This window comes from Bombus pascuorum, chromosome 1, assembly GCF_905332965.1.
Source record: "Bombus pascuorum chromosome 1, iyBomPasc1.1, whole genome shotgun sequence".
NCBI classification, from domain to species: domain Eukaryota; kingdom Metazoa; phylum Arthropoda; class Insecta; order Hymenoptera; family Apidae; genus Bombus; species Bombus pascuorum.
The window spans coordinates 2,596,508-2,619,554 of record NC_083488.1 but is presented as its reverse complement, the minus strand read 5'-3'; the positions used below and the strand labels follow the sequence as shown (position 1 = coordinate 2,619,554).

The 23,047-nt window shown below is 37.3% G+C and overlaps 1 protein-coding gene across 3 annotated transcripts in view; it reads right to left on the bottom strand.

Moving 5' to 3' along the window:
* LOC132916113 (uncharacterized) overlaps positions 1–23,047 on the bottom strand; it is a 139,579-nt gene that overhangs the window by 14,501 nt on the left and 102,031 nt on the right. For all 3 annotated transcript variants that reach the window (XM_060975901.1, XM_060975900.1, XM_060975899.1), the window contains exons 6-8: positions 7,360–7,484; positions 6,080–6,287; positions 3,739–3,853 (exon numbers count right to left, since the gene is read on the bottom strand). In XM_060975901.1, the coding sequence (XP_060831884.1) occupies positions 3,739–3,853; positions 6,080–6,287; positions 7,360–7,484 (448 nt within the window). The remainder of the gene's footprint in view (positions 1–3,738; positions 3,854–6,079; positions 6,288–7,359; positions 7,485–23,047) is intronic.

Below are 23,047 nucleotides of genomic sequence, written 5' to 3'. Positions count from 1 at the left end.
CTGTTTCAGAAACAATGGTAAAAAAAAATTGTTCCATTTTTATTTCATAGTTGTTATACTTTAAAAAAGTTTTAATATGAAGAATACAAGTATCAGCTATCCCTTGTAAAAATATACCGTGACACTTCGTGTATATCATAAAGTTTAATGGGTTTTGTTCTCAGCACGCGTATATGAACGGAATATCTGCGTCTGCCTATTGACTGACTTATACTACTGCGGAATATAAACTACCTTTGAAAAATCTTGGGTGATAAATTACCTTTCAACGGTATGACGGATTTGTTTACTCGTCGCTGCATCACATCTGATACTGATTAACATTTAAATAACGGGATTATTAAAGTTTATAATTAAAATCCGATTAAATATGGAATTTTGTTCGAAACGTTTAATTATTGGATTTCTATTCGTCAAACTTATCATTTCACAGAATTATATTTTTGCAGCAGTTGCTATATTTTACTTTCAATAAATAATTATTTCAGCAAATAATAAATAATACAACTTAACAAATTCCCACTGAAACTTTTACACACCGGAACACATCAGTCGTTTCAGTTTCAGTTTCTCTGAAAATGTAAATATAAAAGCATAACGGACAGTTTAAACCTGGATTCAGAGTAAACTAAGTTGCTCACCTTCTAACGCCACTGATTGAAATTAAATAGATCAATTACGATCGTCAGAGAGTGTTTTTTCTCGAAAGAGATACAGCAAGATCATAGGACGACAAAATCAAATTACCGTGTTGTGTAAAAAAAAATAAACGGATAAATAAATATTACTTTAAAAAAATTTAGTCGAAATATCGTGTAAATTTATTTTTGGACCAATTTTGATCAAAATTTAAATTCCGCTCGCAAAAATAAACGTGATAAAATCATCCAACTTCAAAGATTAAAAAAAAACGCTGGTTTTGTAACGTGATTTGTCCAGAGTAGATTAAATTTGATGACGATCGGAGATGTACCATATTGATTTATCGAGCTTTCTCTCTACCTATAGTTAATTAGTATCGTTGTTAGTTAGACTACATCAAACACAGATCCGTCGATTATTTCTTGAATACAAATTTGATCGATTAACTTTTACGATCCGTTAGTGTTATTATTTTAATTAATTTATTTTGACTTTACTTAAATTTTCTATTTCGAATGATGTTAGTGTGCCTCGTTTGCTACTTCGATTAAATTACTGCTCCAGTATTTCAATAATTTCCGAACAGGTTTATTGATAGTTGCCTCGTACGTGACGTGATAATGCTCCATTTCAACTGAATGCCCCTGAATGCACTTGATCGCGATTGACGAACAACAGGGTTCATCAAAATCTCGTTGTTGTCGTCATGAAACTGCTCTTCTATGCGATATTTTCCAGCAGTCTTTCAAATTTTCTGTTGCAAACGATTTCCATTTATGACTTTGTTGTGGTTTGATAGAGAATCAACCTGACAAATAATATGCAGAATCTGTTTCGAGCGACTATTGAACATTTTGATATTTTACTGCTCGAAGAAGTGGCGTTTAATTGCTTCGGAAGATAGATTTTACGGAATTTTGTGAAACGAAATTTTGAGTAATTTGTTCCACTTAATCTCTTCAATCTGTTCCTTTTAATTTCTCGAACCTGTTTCTTTCAATTTCGAATATCGTCAATTGAATCTGATTTCTACGAATTTAAATTCTTCGTATGATTAATTCTAGTTAATTTCTCTGATTTCAAGCACAAATATAACTAATTAAGTTACACTTATTCAAATTAATATTTGAACATATTCAATTATTTTCAAAATTCAATCAAGTTTCACATACGATAGTTTGAACAATTCTAATCTTTCGATAGATTATTAAATTAATTAAATGATAAACATACTTATTTTTGGCAAAATCAGTTTAAAATTTTAGCCACAAATGTTATTCTATCGTGCTTTCTGTATCAAAATAATAAAATGTGCTTCTATTATTAGTAATTATAAAAAAAACAATTTTTCTCGCGAGTTGAAAAACATTCTGTCCTGAAAAGGTAACTCAGACATCAAAAGCCATTTGTACGGTATAAACTCCTCTTAATCATAATTTCACCTGACTTAACGCGGTATTTGCAGCGTCTTTCTTCGTTAACTTATTCACACGCTTCTCTTCGATGGCACGCGAAAAGAATTAGATCACTTCACGGTTAATCTTTTGATTAATTTCCTACGCGATACGATCAGACAGATCGTAGATATATCGTAGATATTTACGCAAGCAGATCCACAGAGTCACGCACAACTAGTCTCCTTGAGATGAAAATTAATCACCAACGTCGAAGCGACCACACGTTTTTGGCTTGTCGTATGCCACCGTTTCGAGCAGACGAATGTTTATAAAACGACGATTTATTCAGCCGATGTTGAACTTTGAGACAATCGTATTTCTGTTAAGTTGTTTATTCTATCCATGTTTGAATGGTAGTTCGTGTTAAATTAGTTTAGTCGAAATGGTAAGTTTCAATGAACGTGATGGTTTTAATGAATCAGAGTGACGTCAATTGTAGCGATGAATTAAAAATAGAATGGACGGACTGGATATATATATATATAAAAACTTCCTATAAATAACAAGATATATATATATATATATATGTTGCTTATAGGAAGTTCCCAACTGAGTTATTTATGGATACTTGCGAATTTTAATTAAGGCTTGAAAGATTCGATGATGCTTTGGGACGATTTCGAGGATTATGAAATGTATTTTTAGATTATTTTTACGGGAATATTTAAATTAATATCAAGTTGGAATGCTCGTAGGATACACGCGAAAAACGAATTTTATAAAAATATGCCAAATATACCAGGGAATATTTTCCCAGACTCGCTGGCTTCGAGTTTTACAATTTTTTCCAAGCTTTTTTAACCTTCGAAACTTTTAAATTTGAGTTTTGCAATTTTTATCGTATGTGACAAAAATTTCATTGCAGAAAAATACGTGTGTGAAACGAACCCTGAAATATACTACAAATATCTCTAAATAATAAATAATCCTTCATAACCAAACTGAATCGAAACAAAAGGCCTCCCTTCAATCGCCTCGCTTCGAATTTTTATTTTTATTGAAACAATTATCAAATATCAGATTTTTAAATATAACAGAGTATAAATATCGATAGAAGAGTTAAAAAATTATCTGCAAGAAATTCAAGAGAAGAGATATCGCTTGGCTCTGGTTCGCGTACGAAGGATTAATTATTATTAATAAATATTCATGGTATTCAAAGTTTCGTAATATGCGATAGAAATTCCGATATTCGAATCCAGAATTTCCGAAGATTAAAATTCTTCAGATGGCTAATAATAATCACCGGCGGCATTTAATTGTCTTACTTTTGGTTCCTACCGATAACGTTAGTTCGATTATGCACGATTGCCTAGATATCAATCTTCTACAATTTCAAAAAAAAAAAAAAAAAAAGAAAAAAAAAATAAAGAAGAAAAGGAAGAAAAAAGTAAGAAAAATGTAATAGAAAATGCCATGTAATTTTTTCTTTCGATGTTCGCGATCCTTCGTCATAAATATCGACTGGCGTAAAAATCGATCGAGCAGTTTATCGTTCTTTCACCTATCCCCTTGGTGTCCAGAATGAAATCGCGGCTCGAGACAGCAAAAGAGGTTGGACAGTCGGTCGTAAAGGGGCAAAGAAAGAAGATGCAGCAGGCGTAAGTCGTAAAGAGAACGGCAATTTCTATTGACTCACCAGATATTGAGGAACTTTTCTCGCACCTTCCGCTTCATGCTGTCGCTCTTCCGACGATACTGCAATCTGCGGCAGGAATCCGCGTAGAGAGGCTCTGGAAGCTGTTTGTAGAAACCTGAAAGTGACAGCGGTCTGGAGATTGAACCGGAAAACGTTCGACGTCCATAAGCCCCAACGGGGCCAACCGCGTTTCTGATTGATTGGAACGCTATTTCAGGACGATTTTACGCTCTGCATGCCGCCACTTATTGTAAGCCACTCGACTAATTAATTCGATTGGAATTCAGACGGTAATTCGACTCGATTCACGTCGTACCTCTTCTCTTTTTCTCGAAAAAGAAACTCATCGAAATCGTAAAGTTCCGCGGGAAAACGAAAGAGAAAGCACGAAAGAAAATAGCTTTGGTCGATGAAATCTGCGAATAAAAGCTTCCACAGCGTCGGCGAATTGGGAACTTGGAAGCTTCTGAAAACGCGAAACCTGTGGATCATCTTATCGCGAATAAATTAAGAACTTGGAAAGTTCTGGTGCGCGGACTGAAAATTCCGCGGTGTATATCAAGATACCGAGTATTCAATTTTAGTTATTTTAGCATTTAAGTTGGTATTTTAAACTCTTTGCTTTTATATTATATAGCTAATTATAAGTTTATTCTCTGTCGCGATACGTTCTCACGATAAGCAGAAAATAACCAATAACGAATGTTTTGTAATAAATACAGGACGCTACTGTAGGAAAACTTTTGGATCGGAGATTGGATTGATTTACGCCGCTATAATTTTCAGCCCTTCGTATAATGGATATTTTCCTAGCAAAATTTGAAATGTGTTAAACAGAAATTTCAATGGCTCTAGTGTATTGCTTTCGTTTCCAGAAAAAGAAACAAGCATGGACGGATCTCGTTTTTATTACAAACCTCTCGATTATGTAATTGGAACAAATACGAAGGAAAGAGACAAAAATCAAATGAAAAAAGAAAAGAGAGGGGATGAGAACGTGGAGGGGAAAAAAGAGAGGGAGAAGGGAAAATTTTGGGGCCAAGCTCTCTGGTAGCCTGGTCATAGGGAAACCTTGTATCTATATACGCGTTTGGCTAGAAATTGAAGATAGGAATAGCTGCGACGGTTCCTTGCATGGGCAAATATTTATTCAGCGGTAGGCGTATTCGGCCGATGCGATGTACTGTTTATCCGCGCGTATATCCATCGTCCCTGGCAAATCGGTTGCGTTAAAATGATTCTTCGATTGGACGCAAATGGCCGGAAATTTTTCTAAACGATCGCCTGCAACGGTATCCGTTTCGTCGAGACAAATTTACGAAAAATAACGAGGGCAATTGTTGCGAGAAGATCGAACAATCGAAGGAAATCAAACAAGGTAGAAAGCAACGATTTTTTACCTCGAAACGAGTTTTCTATCTTCTCTTTTCCCTCTTCTCTTCTCTATTTTTATTTCTTTTATCACAGAAGAGAAAAAGATGTGTTGCGGAAAACGCTTCTGACATTTTACAATTCGTCAAAGAGGATGAAGAAATGGAGAAGAAGAAAACGGCGAAGGGACGAGCTGAAAACGAAAAGCTTCGAAACGCTTCGATTCGCCGCTGTTTACTTCGGCTCCGTCCTTTATTTTCCGGTTCGCAACTTTCGCCAGATGTGCAATTTTGCGCGCGGCTGATGTTTGCGTGGCACGATCGGCTAGATTAAATTATACATAAAAGAGAGTATGATTCACTTTTATTCCGTGATATTCCATTTCAATTTCTGATCAATTTTATATTGGCTTCAAGGCACCGAACAATGGTCGATTGGACAAAGAGAAAAGGAAAAAATCGTAGAAGATAAAATAAATAAAATGGTACGAGCGTAGAAAGCTCGGCATCTTTTGAAAATACGCTTTCAATAGCATTTTAAGAAGATTATCCGTTTCTCTGTCTCTCTGATACAAGAAATGGTAGAATTTTTGCTCCATCCTATCACTTTTAAACGTTGACTTTTTCTGTTTTCAGTTATGTCGTTCTATTTTCTTTTTATTGCCAGCTTCGTTTCAGATATCTCAATACTTTTCGAATTACACGCTGAATTTTTGCCATTCCTTAAGCATAGAAAATAGAAAAATTGTCTGCGTCTTTTTTTTAATTCAGAAGAATACAAACAATTATATTTATTTCCATGATATTAAATATAATAACAATATCCGCGACTTGACGGATTGTTTTATCTCAATTGATCTTCCAAGCGTTGATTTCACACGCAATGAACGATATTGTAAAGTACGACGGATCTTTTCAAAACTCTGTACATTTTTACGAACGAAAGAGTATTCGTGTAATGTAAAACTTACTCAGCCAACTGAGTTGTTCGTTGTGCTCCAACTTGTTCTTGAAACTGTCGACCTGCCTCTTTAGTTCGCGAAGAGCATACGATGGCGACGCGTTCAGAGCTTCTTGGTGCTCCCGAAGTTGCTGTTCCAAGGCCGCCACACGTCTCTCGAGAGCCCACAGCACTTCCGCCTCGATCACCCCAGACGAGGCCGGATGTGCTCCGACGATCTTGAAAACAGGAAATATACTCTTTATAGCCACATTCAAACTTCCATCAACTGTACATCGAGTTTATCGTGTAATAGCACGAAACCTTTCTTCCTGTAATCTAGATATAAAGTACATTGTCGCCTCGAAGGGACTATATTCCTGTCGTTCTTTTATCGATGTCGCTATCTTTCTCGTTTACGCGAAGATGGATGGGAATTAAGTTTGATCGGTCTGCTTACAGGAATATTGGAAATAATCCGTTAATAATTGTGTCATTTAAATATTAATGAGTAATTGTTTAAAGGATTATTACAACATGTATGTAAATATGTAAATGTTTGCCCATTTGTAATATTTAATATTTCTTCTATTTACTTGATTAAACATTTGAGAGTCGATGATCATAATCGATATTAATTGAAATAAATGCTACGTTAAGAGGGACATAACATGATAGAGATGTTGCAATGTAATAAATGCACTTTAACGGGTCGGTCGGAATAAAGTGGTGCTCGATGAACGAGCGAAACACTCATCCATGAGACAATTTGTCGAATCTAGGGAAGATTTCGCTTGAATTGACTCCGATTGAGAGCAGCGGAATCGTGAAATTTTAAGTCCCGAATTGTCTATCCACCGATCGCCGTATCTTCTCGAACGGAACGATAAAAACGTTTCGACACAATGAGACCCGAATAAAGGGATCGAAATTGAGAGGCTCCGAGAAGCAAACTTTGTTTCCTCTCTTTCTTTTTAAACTAAATATTAACATAAAACGTATTTCTTATTAAACTAGAATTTTTCGAAATACTTTTCTAATTCACGTTGTTTTATTAATTGAAATTATTCATCTTTCCAATAACTTTGATTAAGTTAGAATGGAGAAAGGAATTTCTCGTCGAAGCGTTGCAATTGAAGAGAAGTTTTTCAATTCGATTCTAAACGACCATCGCCCGACGTTAAAACGAAAGTACCCAGAAGAAGAAATGGCAAATTACATAATTTAGCGAGAAACGCAGAGAAAAGATTTGGAAAAGTAGGATCGAGTCGAAATGGCCGAGACAGCTGTGTAAGATAGCTGGATCGTTACCTGAAGAACATAGGGAGAGTCGGGTGTGTTCGCCGGCAAATTAGCCGAAATGTTCAACAGCTTGTCCTCTTTGCGAAGCTTCACGATGTCCAGAGGGCCAGCCTCTGCTGCATTTCTAAAGAGTTCTGCAACAGAAAACCAACTTATTAAAACTCCTATTACCGGAAACAGAAATTGTTAACTATTCTGAATTTTCAATATTTCATTGTTTCAACGTTGAACGTGAAAAGCATCGACGTTCGATCATTTTGAATTATTTTTCGGTAAATAAATTTGATAAATATATCGCAATATTCCGATGTATCTGCAATTTTAACGTAGTGTCGACGAAGTTTATAAAAGCTTAATACGTTTGAGCACAGCGTATCGCGTACGTACGCTCGAATATAGTTTGCTGATTAAATTTGTAAACGGGCGAAATATTTTTCGATTCAACCATGTAAGCGTAACATAGTAGAATTATGCCAGCAAATATCTATTATCTGTCATTAAAAAAAAAAAAAAAAAGAAACCATCATTTCGACTATTAAATCTCTACGGGATAAACCATCTTGCGTGCATTTGACAGATTCGCCGAGAAACAAATAATGCGGCGTTAAAAAATTCTACGGGAAACCGTACTAACCGGCCGTGAATTCATTATTCAAATGGCACGGCTCGAAGCGTTGTATCCTTTCGATGATATCGAGCGTAACGACATTTTATAAGTGCATGTTTTATTCATCGTGGACGCGGGCCGCACAGTTGCGCGTAACTCGACCTAACGCGCGCATTATGTCGACGCAATTACGGATACAATGCCGGAACGAGCACTGTCACGCGTTCGTTTCCATCCACTTTCCCCGAAAGGTTGTTTATTGTTCGTGGCAGTGCGATACTCGGCCCGTTCGTCGCAGACGGAAATAGATCCACGCGAATTGTTTGTACAACGCTACGCGTTGCAAATCTGTCCTGGACCACGGATGATTTACTGCCAGGTTTTCTGTCTGTGGCTATCCCTTTGTTTCGAAACTTGAGCAGAGAAACCGAAGCACGAGACAAGTTGCGGATAAAGTTATTTTCTGTTCGGCACGTGAGATTTTTGTTGCTTCAAAATAATTATTATTAACAATTATTCAATCATAAGCGTTCGGATGGCCATTGTGTACGTCAACGATACCAGTAGAGAATCAACGCCCATTAAAGCTGCCAAAATCCTTCCATCATCTTAAATCGACCGATCACTCCGCTCCACTGAAAGCTTCCGATACTCTCGATTCTATGGAACTCGGCCAAGCGTACACTTACTATCGAGGGATCCGCTAATCTCGTAACACCTAACCACAGAGATTAATATCAATAGAATTAACCGGTTTCGTGTGCCGAACCTCGAATAACTTGTTCGTAGCAACATCGTTGAATTTCATAAATTTAACATAGTACGAACCGACGAATCTTGATTAACTAACATCAACGGCTAGCAACCGGTGCATAAATCACATGCCGGAGCAAATGAAATTACCATTTAACAACATGACACCGGCGTTTCTTAGTTTCACGAGACACCGCTTTCAGAATCGTGAGCTAAAGCATCGGCCAACTGAAACGCTGATGCATATACGGAGACAGAAACTGAAAAATATCCTCGACTCTGTATTATAGAGGATTAACACGTTTGCCAATGACTAATGGGCAGCGGGAGAACGCGGCCTCGACGACAATTAATCATCAGTTTCGTAGGTGTGCGCGTTCTAATGTAGATTTATACCGTGCAATAAACCGATACGCAACGCGCTTCGTTTCCAGTTGCAAATAATAAGCAACGATTATCGAGCGACAGGGGCAACTGAATAATTGCTCGCGAGCTCTATCGCTGAACAAGCGGATAATCGACTTGTCGAGTTTAAACGGCACGATTCTACTCCTCCGTGAAATTACCCCCGGAAGACGCGTTTCGAAGTTGCTTCGTAATTCAAGTGTGCAAAATTTGTTGCGTAAAAGAAACTTCACGCGCAGTCTGTGTGTTTTGCGCTACGACACAGATTGCTTCAGCAGATGATAAATGTTTCTTGTTTCGAATTGCAGTTCGTGTTGAGTCAATATAGCGTGTAAAATGTTGATCTAAAGTGGAAGTTGAGAGAGAAGTCGTTGATTTATTGGATATTAAGATCCGTAATTGGAAAGACAGATAAATATAATTTAACAGCTTTCGGTTTATTAAAAACAGAGATATATTTTGACATTATCCAGTTTATTAAAACCGCAGTTGCTTCGTAATTCAAGTGTGAGAATTTTGTTCCGTAGAACAAAATTCACATGCAATTTGCGTATTTTACAGCGCGGTAAACATTAATTTTCGGTATGATAAACGAATTCTAACGTTCCTAGAAACAACTAGACTTGCTGTTCGTGTCGTGTTAATGTATCGCATAAATGTTGCATTAACGTACAGGTTGAAAAGTCCTGGAAAGTTATCGAACATTTTGGTATCATTTCTCCCTACGATGTATTTAAAATTCCCATGGGAAAGTTACGTTGTGGAACGATTAAGCAAAGAATCATGTTTTTTTTTTTATTAAAAATATCCAGTCTGTACCAATTAATTGTACGCGCTATTGTACATTAAATATAAAAATCCTGTTCGAAATCTATTTATATGGTAGAGAACACACGAGTTTTACGATTTCGTTAGATTCTACTTTCACGCGAAATTATTAAACTCTAGCGAAGAAGCTGTGAAGTATGCAAAGTGCATGCTATTTGACGTTAAAGTGTCTAACGCCACTATCGCAAAGGAGGTAAAGAGCAAGAAGTCGTGTAGCTTTCAGACGGCGACGAAAAAAGACAAGAGCGTTAATGGTATCCGGCAGTTGCTTAAAAAACAGAAAGAACGGTAAAAGTTTCGCCGTCGTCGTTCCAGTTATCGATTCGACAAAACGCGAGCTTAATCTCCCTCGTGTTCCGCAAGAAGATTCATGATTCCCCATGAAAAATGAGTTTCCTAGCGAATGTCGTATAAAGATCATTTATAAAATTCAGCTGTTGCTCTTTCCGCTCGCACTTTTTCTTACCAACGACTGACGTTCGTTTCACGAACATAAGCAGGAATATTAAGAAAAACATACCACCTGCCGATTTTAATTAAACTTGTATGACGCGAATTTTCCGAAGCACGTTCAAATGACGTAATGAAATGTTGCATGAAACAGATACGTGTCTTTGCTTCAGAAATTTTGTCCCTTCCATGACAGCACGTGTTATACATTAATTTTCATCTACGACTAAACATTTATAGAGAAGTGAGAAATATTTTTAGTTTAAAACGTGCGAGCCAAATTATTTCTAATTTTATGCTTTTACAAGTTTAAAGAAAATATTAAAGCAGTGCGATATCTTCTTTATTAGATTTAATTTTTAATCATTCATATAAATTTATCAGCGAGTAATAAATCAAAATTTATTTTCATTTTCTATGATATATATATATATAATAATTGGCAATAAAGTAATTTGTTTTATTTATATTCGTTAATTATTTTAAAATGTAAGTTGCTGCAGTAAAGCAAGATTTACCGCCTCGAGCGAACCTTGTACACAGCATGCTTACACGAGCTAATTAGTAAGAATTCTTTGTAAAGAAAACCTCCGGTTTACATTTTCCAGAAATTACGCCCTTCCACGTTTCTTGAAAACTTCTGCCTCGTAACTTCTAATTACAGGAACGATCGACATCAACGAAAGCAATTAATCGAAGAAGCCGATGAGAGAGGTACGTTTATCAATAATTTCTTCTCTTATCTTTCCTTCGCCTTCGTTCGATAATTTACGCTTATCATGGAAAAGGAGAAAGTGTATGCTGGGTCTCTCTTTTAATGTGCGAAAGAATACGAAGAATACATTCCAAGAAAGTCATTTTTCAACAAATATTCCCATAATCTTTTTCCCGAAACTGCTCTTCCATATAAATCCGTATAAATAGCATTTAATCTAATTTCAGAAAACGTATAAATCAACAGCGATTAAATGAAATCCGATTCTAAGAATAAAAAATACATTTTCCAACGAATATTGTTTTTCAAGCGATTCTCATTATTCTAATTAACACGTACAAAAGAAGAATCAAAAAGACTGAGGAAGAAAAATGTCAAAAGGAGAGATAAAAACACGAAAAAATGGAAAAGGAAAATAATATAAAAGTTGCGATCAAGCAGTTTTCATGAAATTTCTTTTCGCATTGTATAAACTCGACAAATGGCATCGAAAAAAGTAGAATCTTAAAAACAGCAGCCCCTTTAAAAAATTAAAGCGCGCAGTAATCTGCTTTGATCGTCGAAACTCAAACGAAAAAATACGAATCAACGGCGAGATGACAATGGAATGAGAAAAATATTTCAGCTATATTTTATTTCAACTTTCACCCTCGTTCGATCCAGCAATTTGAAAAATGCCATAGGTAATGCTTCTGTGTTCTCAACGATCGTAAAAGCGTTCTCTTTATGGCGAATCGTTCCGGTTATTCGTTCTGTGGAAAAAAGCAACCCCTTGTTAGAGGGGAACAATACGCAGACTGCAATGGGGAAAACATGGAAAACGGCTTACCTCGTTGTTCGATGTTATGGAGACACATCGCGTTACGAGGAGATTTTAGGTAAAAACCATACATATCGAAGAATCATATTGAATTATTAGAACCTTGGGACAATGTAAATCTTTTTCTAAACAGTTCCGAGTCTTTTCCACTACTCGGTATTTGGTATGTGGTACTGCAGACAATAAGGCACACGCGATGCGAATGAAATAACAAATTTACAATAAAACAGTTAAAAACGATGAAAATAACTAAATATCAGCAGATATCCCGAGGGGAAAGAAACGCGTGGTAGAACGGAAGAAAATTTCAAGATTCGTGTTGTTCCAATATACATAAACTTCCTGTACGCTTGTTCCAAATACGCGAGGAGTAACGTAGAGCACAGAGTGCACACGGAATACGAGAACACGATACGAGTTGTAGCTCGCGTACCCACGCCCACGCGTGCATCTGAATGGAGATCGCTAATTAAACTGAAATTGTTCATAGCGTGGTGCGAACAATATTTATAACGCGACTATTCTCTTCCGGATTGAAAGCCAAGTCTAAAAACAGAAATCGTATTATACCAGCATCGTGATGAAAGGATATTTTAACAAAAAATACTCCTTTCAACGCGTGCATAACAAACGAATGGAATCTCGAAATTAATCATCAACTAATCCGCAACCAATTTCCATCTTTTTCGGCTGATTAACTCAAATGTTTTCAGAATACTATACCGTGTATTCAACGATGCGACTATACAAAAATAACACGAAATAATAAAAAGAAAATTTAGTTTGTAATAGCTGAATATCTTTTTCTTATATTAGAAACGTGGAACTGAGAAATTCGGGTGATTGTGATTGTCAGACTGCGGAGGAATTTTAATGTTAATACAACCGGTGATATTTAAACAACTAGTATATATATGTCGGGTTACCATTAGAATTAAGGGCGTATAATGAATCTTCACGTGAATTGGCCATCGTTATTATGTACTATCGATGATAGTTATTGATACAAATGTGATTATTACAGAATTTAGCAAGTAATAGCGGCGATTGGATAATCGAGAAGTCGATGACAATGAGTTTAGGTTCTGTTGAAGTGATCGCCACTTCTAAGAAAACTCTACATTTGATCTTCGGTTTTCTCAAGCGCTAAGGTCATCGATAGCGCATAGACAAAAGAATGCGTCGATGACAGACCACGTGCGATGTTGGCTTCAGGGTTCTTTTAGTCTCAGGGTACATTGCTAGCGTGAGGATCTGGACCAGCTTACATTGCATTCCACACTTTGTACTTTAATATTCACAATATAAATATACTTACAATACCTTACAATTTACCCACGCGTTTCTTTAATTCCACATACACCGAATAACCTTAATAGGTTCGATAACGGATCCACGGTCCACGGGACGACGAATGCGGTTTCTTCCACAGCCTAAGTCGAACTCAACTTATTGATCCACGATTCGGATGTACCTGTCTACGGTGCAAGTAGAACTTATCTGACTGAACCTCGGTCCAAGTGGGACTGCCCTTATATACTCCTCTCAGTACCTCTCTGTATCTCACGGGTCAATCTTTGTTTCTAAGGAGAGCTATTTAATTACTCCATACCTCTGTTAAGTACGCGTCCCTCCCGTGACCGTGGCCACGTTCAGCGACCCGTTATGTCACTTCGAGCCCAAGCCCACTGTCATAAATCTCGGGCAAACATAATTGGATTAAATTATAAACTGATATTTCTCAGTTTTATTATTTAAGTACGGCTATACTAAAAAGTCTGGACTAAAGTATGGGGGACCTTCCCAAACATTCCAATAGAAAGGCCCCGATGTCCTTTCAACTCCGAGATATATATATATAGTAAATAATAAAATACTAATAAGTAATAAATAATTCGGATACTTATTAACAGTGGACCATTTGTCTACAATTTTATTTTGACACTAAAATTGCTTTATACAACAATCTTTTTACCCTTCTATAAATACTACGGTGAAAATTCTCACAAGTTTCAAGAAATTTCATCGTCCAATTATCGCTCTCGTGAATTTGCTAAATCGTCCCTTCTCGTAAATTTACGTGACAATGTCCCCATTTCTTCACGATCTGGAATGCTTGTCCCATGGGTATATAAAACCCTTCGGGGCAGTGAAAAGGGGTGGAATGAACGATTCGCGAAAACGATAGAAACAGTGACCAGTTTATTAGTTGTTGGCCAGCCTGCTGGCAATTCTGTTAAAATTTCCTGGACAAGCCATCAAAGGATACCTCTGTGCGTGCTCGCTTGAATCGAGTTGATTAACTTTTTCGAGACTGTGTTTCTTTGACAGCTGGACATTCCTGAAATTCATCGGTTGATATTCAAAACGTCACAGGGAAAATTTAGATAGATATTTGTTGCTTACGATTTATGAAGTATCGCAACGCTTCTTTCACGCGAATGTTAACTTTTTAACTAAACGGTACATAAATTTGTTTGTCCGAGTGAAATAAAAGATACCTGTGTTTCTTTCAATCGTATCGAATAGATTAAAATCACGATGTTGGTAATTATGAAGTAGCAATAAAAAAGATACTATAATTAATTCATTTCATCATATATAAAATAATCAATTTACAAAGAAATAACATTTTCTATACCATCGTTGGCAATAAATAATTATTAAATTACATTCCATGGCATTTTAATCCATAATGATAGATGATTATACTTATTTAACCGAGCGTAATAGCTTTTTTATCTAAGCTTTTATCTCTCTAAAGTAGATTTAAATCTTCTACTAAAGAGATTTCTCACGTGACAGTGAAATATCTGTCGTCGATAAAATTTATCGTTGCAAATCTACAATACATTTCTCTTCCACTCGATAAATTGCTTTTAACGTTCGAGTACATACTACACACGTATGTCCATAAATTTTCTACTCTACGTATATATTCGTATCTTCAAACTCTTTTCCAACTATACGACAATATTTTTAAGCAAAACATCATCCCATCGATCAAAGTATCGCACATTTTAATTTTCTCTTCCCATACGAACTTTTTAAACGCTACGTATACCTGATTCAACGCCCAATTAATTCATCTCTATGCCCAATAAAAGATCGAAAGAATATAGTACACCATACTGAGTTACCGCCTAAACGGCCCTCGAAGCCTCGTAATAGAGCACGGTACGAAGTCACATCACGTCACGTTCGAAGTTAAAACAGTTTGGTCACAGGAAAGTTTTCCAAATGAGAAAAACGACCGACCATGCTGTCGGTTACACTTGTCGAAATTACCAAGCCAAATATTAGCTCGAGCAGCGATGTCGGGAATAATAGAGTCTTAAATTAGAATAGTGGGGAGGATAGTGAGCAATGGTCAAAGGTGGAGGAGATGGTATGCGCTGGACAAACTATAAAAATCGACCCGACCGGCTTTCATTGAACGCGGCATGCGCGATCGTTTGCCGAGTAAATTCTTTTAATTGAGCGCGGGGGTGGGGCTGTTCGTAGAATCGTCGCGGAACCCTTTTCGCTTTGCTCTTTACAGATACGACCGATCGTTTCGAGCCTCGATCACCATTGAAAGTAACGGCGGCGACGTTTACTTTTCTATTCGAAGGTTACAGAGGAAGAACACGACAAGTTAGATAGGTTAAAATTCGGTATCGAGCACGGTACGTTTAAAATATGCGAATGCTTGCGGCTCGCCAGACAACTCGGCAAGTAAATTCCCAATACAACTAATTTAAATTTGTTTGGGCCAGTTGTAATTCGAATTTGCAATTGCATCAGTAGGATTGCATTCCTAAAACTTCGAAAGCCTGTGTTTCTTTTCGCGAACGTAACTTTGCTCTCCTCGAGGTTGAGCGACTTAGGAAGTGGTTTGCGATCCTCCGCAATAAAGGAACATCCACTAACCTGCATATAAATTCTCCTCCATTTAGTTTTCCTCCGACAATCAGATTTCTTATTGAAAGAACGGAAGAAAGGAAAGGAGAAGAGAAAACATTTCGCGTTGTGTGCCTCTTTTCAATATTTTCGAGAGCCTGTTCTCGAGTACTCGAGATTTATTCGACCACACGCGAAGTACGGAAGGTAAGGTAAGGGAGAAGAAGTGCGGAAGAGAGCGTTTCCGAACGAATCGTCGATTCCATGAATTATTGCCCATCCTTTAACCATCCACCCACCCAATGCCTATGAAACAAGGAACGAACGTCGAATTACCGATCGACGACGTCGTGCACATGCCTGCGTAGAAGCGATGCAAAGCACGCGAGTCGATGATTCACCTGAAACGAGGTTAAATTGCTCTAAAACGAAAGTTCTCGTCGTTCGTCGGAATGGGTCTCGGTCGACGCCACTTGCGATATTTAATCAAGCTATCGCAGAAAAATATCTCAGCTCCATCTTCGACCCTCTGCCCACTCCCAGCTAACCACCACCACCCCAGTTGCCTCGTGGCGTTGACGAACAGAGCTCGAGAAACTTATGTTACACCGATGGAAATCAAAGTGGTCTTCCTACCTTCTCTCTTTCGCTCGACTGCTTGCACGATTGAACGCGCGAGAGGTTTTGCGCGAGCGACAGATCTTCTCGGCTTGGTTTGTCCAGGCTCACACGACGCGGCTCCGTACGAAACGAAACGAACGTGGTGGCACATATACAGAACGAAAGAAGGGGGAGAGCTATCTTCCGACCGTCCATTGGCTCTAATAGGATAATGAAACGTGAATCATGGATGTACGGCGGACGATTATATTTTTATTGTGACCCACGCTCAATTTATTCATTATTTTGTTGAGGCCAATATCATTGGTACGAGGTGTAGGAAGCCATTGCGGTCGGAAAGCATCGCTCGAGAGTTCCTACGGGTCCCGGTGCTACTATTACTTTTTATTATACGTCGACGAATTAGAAAATAAACGTATAGATGGATTGGCTACATCCTCCGTGTACGCTTAACGACCCTGTAATTAGCCAACACTACAGAGAAACCGCGCCGTCGTACGTCCACCTCACCGATTCCATTCAAATTATTCGATCGTCGTGCAAGATGGTGAAAAGTAAAAATTGTACTTGTCGTGATCCTCGAATCGATATTTGACGAAATTCGGGAAACGATAACTTTGTTCGTAGCCGAGGAATATCGACAAGCTTGGTAACAACAACTAATGCAGGACCCAAGTCGAGTAACTGATGGACGTCTTGTGGTTCAATCACGTAACTATGTTTATATACTGAGGCAGTGCATGAAAAGTTCACTTCGTTAAGACACATGGAGATAGCATGCATTAATCACGTATAAAGTTATACGAAATTGATGACCGAAACGTCAACTTCTCCTTCCAGAATATGTCAGGAAGCAGCGTAAATGAAGAGGGTTATCTAATCTGATAATAACATCGCATTATGCTTTGGATTTCTCAAACGATTCTAAAACGCGAAGCATTTGTATAGCGTGTATCAACTATTAAAACGTGGTGCAAGGTATTTTCCATTTTATCTCTCGATTCTCAAAAAATATACGAAAATCCTGTTCCCAAGAACACCACCGACCAAAAGTTTGTTAAACGATTTCAAGTTAAAATTTTGTTTCCTGTAAATCTTTTTTTAGGATGCTTAAATTCCACGTGGACTGGAAACGCGAGGTGACTGGAAACATCCTGACCGCAGGTAAAACCCAGTACGACGCGCAATCATTGTCGATTTTCACTCGAAGCGCGAACCAACTTTCGACGATTCTGACCGGAAATCGAGTGCACCGAAATTGTCGACGGTCGAGAGCTTGCTTCCGGGACTTTCCAATGGACTAGACTGTCACACTGCAAAATCGACTTACCGATTACTTCGTTTTTATAAAAGTACGAATACAGTTCATAGAGGTGTTTGAAGAACATAGTAAAACGTTATATAAATATTATTTCAATTACTTCAATTATTACAATTATTATTCTTATTACTACAATTATTTCAATTAATTAATCTATGCGCAATATACCTATACCAGAGGTCAGTAGTTCTCCTGTTAAATCTCGCTTACTAAGAAATATGTTTTTACTCCCACGAAGAACAATTTTTATACACTTTCCATAAAATTTCTCTTAGATATTTCTCTCGATAGATGCATCGCCGTTATTCAACGACATTCCTAGATTCAAAATGCTTGCTGGCTTAGTTTTTAAGTTATTTGAAAATAATGTAATACCCATTTGTCTAAAAGTAGAAAGATTTGTGAGCGACGCGTGAACACGTTGATGAGGAAATAAAAATTCTAGAAATACGTGCACAGCTTCTGAAAGCTAAGGTTTAAGGTATCCACGAACACGAGCGGTATGTGGAAACTTGGAGGAGGAAAGTTTAGAAAGAGACTTAAGAAGGAAACTTTATAACCACGGTATGAAAGCTTTAGACTTTGGATATACTATAACTGTTTTTACTCCTGGTTTATTTCTTTAAAGTCTACCTAACTTTTCGAACGGTTCTGTGGAAAAGACACAACCTCTATCGAGATAAAATAAAATAAAGTCGTTACCATCGGACGAAGCATAATCTAAATTTTCGAAGCAAACTTTTTCTCATCCATTTTGACGTAACGGTTCGTTCTTAGTCCGTTCCCTCTATTTTATCCAACGTACGAATAATTTACTACGACCATTGCGTAAATCGCGTAAATCTATTTGATTCTGTCACACTTAAACGCCGTAATTATATTTACGACTGTCTGGACGAGTTTAATCGCCAGCAAGCAAGAAACAAAATTAATATTCTAAGTAGGTTAAACTTTATGATTCTTCGTGGAAGAATCCTCTTGCACTTTTTACGCGACGCTGAAACAGGCGGGAAAAATAAAAGAAAATGTTCAGGGACCGAGGGAAAAAATGTCCGATTATGAGATTGACCAGTCGCAAAGCCGATTGGAAATACAGCTGTGCGCGGTTTTAAAATGGAAACACGACATTCGACCACGAAGCTGACAGCTGAGATGCTGTGACAGAATATTGCAGAAATGTCAACCAAATAATGTTTTCATAAACAGCAAAACATTGCTTGTTCTTCGCGCGTTTTTCACGGTGTTCCATCATTAAAGACCGTTCCGATTCACGGGGAATAGGAATTCGTTTCAAACCCTTGAACACGAATTCCAAGACTATGAGCTACGTATCGATGCACTTTGTACGATGAAGGAGAACAGAGTGGCGTAAAATAGAGTGGCGATAATATTTTTCAAATTTCACGCACAAAATTCGGAATAAGAAAATTTCCAAGAAAAAGCATATTTTCTGTCCTTATTTATTTAATAAATTTTAATCCTTTCATCTGGTATTACACCTTCTAGTATTACGTTTCAACATTTCGTTGTTTTATTCATTTGATATATTTTAAACAGAATATTAGGATCGATTCTATCAAAGTGGAGCGTAAGAAAAACTGGTCGTTATTGATCAGAAATCATAAGTATACTAACCTCTCGCCACGTGCAATTTCTCGAGGAAACTATTTATCTATCTCTCAGTTACTCAGTCTGCTTCTTTTCATCATTAGTAACAATCGTATCTCGTCTTATCTAATCTTTCTAAATTGTTCGTACATCCATGAGTCCGTGACACGGTATTATCACATTATTATCATCATTATCAGAAGTGGAAAAACTACACGTAACACACAAATATTGAACTAACTTAATTAATCTTGAAGCACTTTCTTCAAACGTCACATAAAAAAAAAAAAAAAAAAAAAAATAGAAAATAATATTTATCGCATGTTGATTAGAAAGTCAAACAGTCTAATAAAAAATGAACAAGACAAATTATCGTACAACTCTTTTCTCCAAGCGACCATCGATTCCGGCTGATTCTAATTAACGAGAAGTCTTTCCGTTAGGATCTATTCTTGAAACGAGAGAGGTACAGAAAAACGTCTTCGATCTTGCCATACTCTCGGCATGTATCGAATGTGCTCGAGGTCGTGGTAAAGGATCCTCGTAGGTTCGGCCTGATTGATTTCGAGGTGGGGTTATACGAGGCCAGCCTCACCTCTAATCGATACATTTGCACATATAGACACGGTTTATTGTACCAATTAACCGCATAAACGCACGAAAACCGCATATGCCTTGTCATACAGTACTGTACAGAAATTACACCATCTATCCGAGTGGCCATACGATAAAAATGAAACATGTCGCATTGTATACAGAAGTAGAAGCTAAGCAGAGATTTTTTTGTTGTATTGAATATTATAACGAGTACTGATTTTTTAATATTTTATATATTCTCGCGCGTTAGTTTAGTTCAATTTGCCCTAATCGTTTTAATTATAACAGAATTAGAAATACCAAATAAGCATTTTAGTGTCCGTTTCAAAGCAATTGCTTTTGGGAAGTGATGCGAAACTTTGGCACGGTGCTGTATTTAACGAACGTTGCCATTTCCAGTGTCGTCTAGACGAGGGTGAATATGCAAATTCATGCGGTCGTAAGAACCGCCCCTAAACTCGTAATTGTTCGGCTGTGCGCCATACGTTTCGATACGCTACGAAATTCTAGCGAACTTTACACGGAGAACGAAAGAGACACGGTTGAAAATTGTTGTCGTTCAAAAAGTAATCATATTTCAAATTTGAATGAATCTGTTTATTATGGAATCTAATTACCGCGTAATCTTGAAAATTCCATCTTACGGTGAGGCGAAAAAGTTAATTAAAGTCAACGCTAAAGACCACTAGCTATCAACGACTATTTTATAAAAGGAAAAAGCGAGGAAAACGTAAAAATTGAAAGAAAACATTCTGGATTGCACGGCGATGGAAAAAACGTAGCAATGATCGGAAATTCTTATCCAATTTCAACTAAACCCGCGTCTATTAAACGCCGTAAATTCCATCAACATCGACGCAGATCGTAATTATCTATCCGCTGAGTGCGTGTTATATTAATGCGAATAGCGTAACGCAAACAATCGCATTTTGATTTAGTACAGCTTTCATAGTGTGTATACACGCACTAAATCCATCGCGGGCTGAACCGAGCAAAGTTGTTCTTCGTACGTACACGTTCAGGGATCGAATTACTCCATTATCGTAAAATGCGCAAGCGTTCTCGCAAACGCTTCGATGTTCCAGCTAAATAGGCAAGAATAGTAATCGTCTAAACGACTGAAAAGAAAATCGCTCGAACGCTTTTCTCGAACCGACCGACGATTTCGAGCGCCAATTACGTGGAATTATCTGTACAGAGCATACAACGCATATAAAAAAGCATGGATATATCAGATTATGCGCGTGTGGATTCCGTTTCCGTGTAAATCCTCCTCGTTTTCGACTGAGAAAAGTTTGTATTTCAAGAGCGCACGTAAGAAGATAAGTACATTTCTGCCGACTCTTTCATTTTGATGTTACTCATTTACGATTGAATCGCTCAAAAATCTCAAATACTTTGTACAACAAACATAACGTACATACATATAAATTTCTTAGTGTTTTATAAGCAACTTTGAGCGTTTTAAAAATGCACGAGCTTGAACATTTTTGTAAACAGTCAAACAGATACTAAATATCAGGAGGATGAAAATTTTGGTCAAAATTCCATTCTAAATCACTTTTCGTATTTTTCCCATATGATTTCCAGTTATCTTCGTTCGTGGTTTGCGTCATGCGCCACGAATCGTTCTAATCCAGAAATTTGTTAACGAGAGGAACAATGAACCGTGAAAATAAATTTCCCGAGGCTGGTGCATGAAAAAGACAACTTGACGTAACCACGAGGGTCTAGTTGTTTGTCGGACTCGTTAAAATCATAAAGAGAGACGAGCTTTCCCGTGATAATTGTTCAGTTGAAAGTACGATATAGCCGTGATACGGTTTCGTTAATTATCACAGAAAGCGCGAATAATTTTAATTGAATAACGTTTTATTAAGTTATGAAAGTATACTGATCCGGAATAATGGATTTTTCCTTTTATATCCGCTTTTAATATCTACATATTGAATTTCTCTCTCTTTTTTTTCTTTAATAGGTTATAAACGAAAGTGGATAGGATTGAACATACATTTCAGTGCTCATCGATACTGCAAGCAGATTGTCGTATCGATGAAACAATAATTTGGCAAGCTGGTAATTACAACGAAATTACGATTACGATACTGACTGCTGTTCGACGACCGATTTATTCAACCGATATAACAATGCAATTAACCATATCATTAGTTATTTATTGGCAGGAATTATGTTTTATCTTATGGCGGGTGTAATTCCGAATTTATCTGTTCGCTGAATTGTATCCTAAAACTCCAATTACCTCTGCGAATACGAGAAGAATAAAATTGAATATAATTTTACTCCAGTGGTAAGAACCAAAGAACTTTTAAAAATTAAAAATACCTCTCAAGCTGTTATACAGAATACTTGCTGTAACTTAAAGAATTAAAAAATTTAAGAACTCTCGAGGCAGAGATCCACGAACGGAACGTGAGCGAAAACTTTAAAACCTTCTCTAACTGTTTTAACTCCGACTAAAAGTCTTTCTCTTTATCCCTAGCCCGAAAATAAATAATTTAAAACTCGTATAACGACAGAATCTCCGATACACCGACAATTGGTGGCTAATGGAGAAGCTTTCTTAAGCAAACAGTTCAAGAGGAAAGTCAGTTAAATTCATGCTAAAAATACTCAAGTTAAATTTAAAGTAAATTTAAAACCAGATATGATGTTCGATCTAACCACCGACAGACTATTTTTAGTAGTTCATTCCAGAGAGCGGAAATTTCGTGACGACGGCCAGACAATAAGGGTCAATTTACCCTACGAACAATATCGATTCTCGTCAGGGCATCGTCGGCATATTTTTTCGCGGTACGGCCAGCGATCTCGTTCAAAAGCTTTCTAATTAACTAGAAGGAAGAATATATCGGCGACGCGAACTCGCCTCTCGTGAATTTTATATGGAGGGGATGATGCGACAAAAGGGGTGGGAATCGACCAAATGATCAGTCTATTACAGGGTCGTGGGTGTAGGAACGAGCGAGCTATTCGTGAATCGTCGTCGAAACGACATCAGCGAACGATAGAGAAGGAAATACGAAATGATAGCCATTTAGATGAGATACTTCTACCGGAATAAAAATGGGA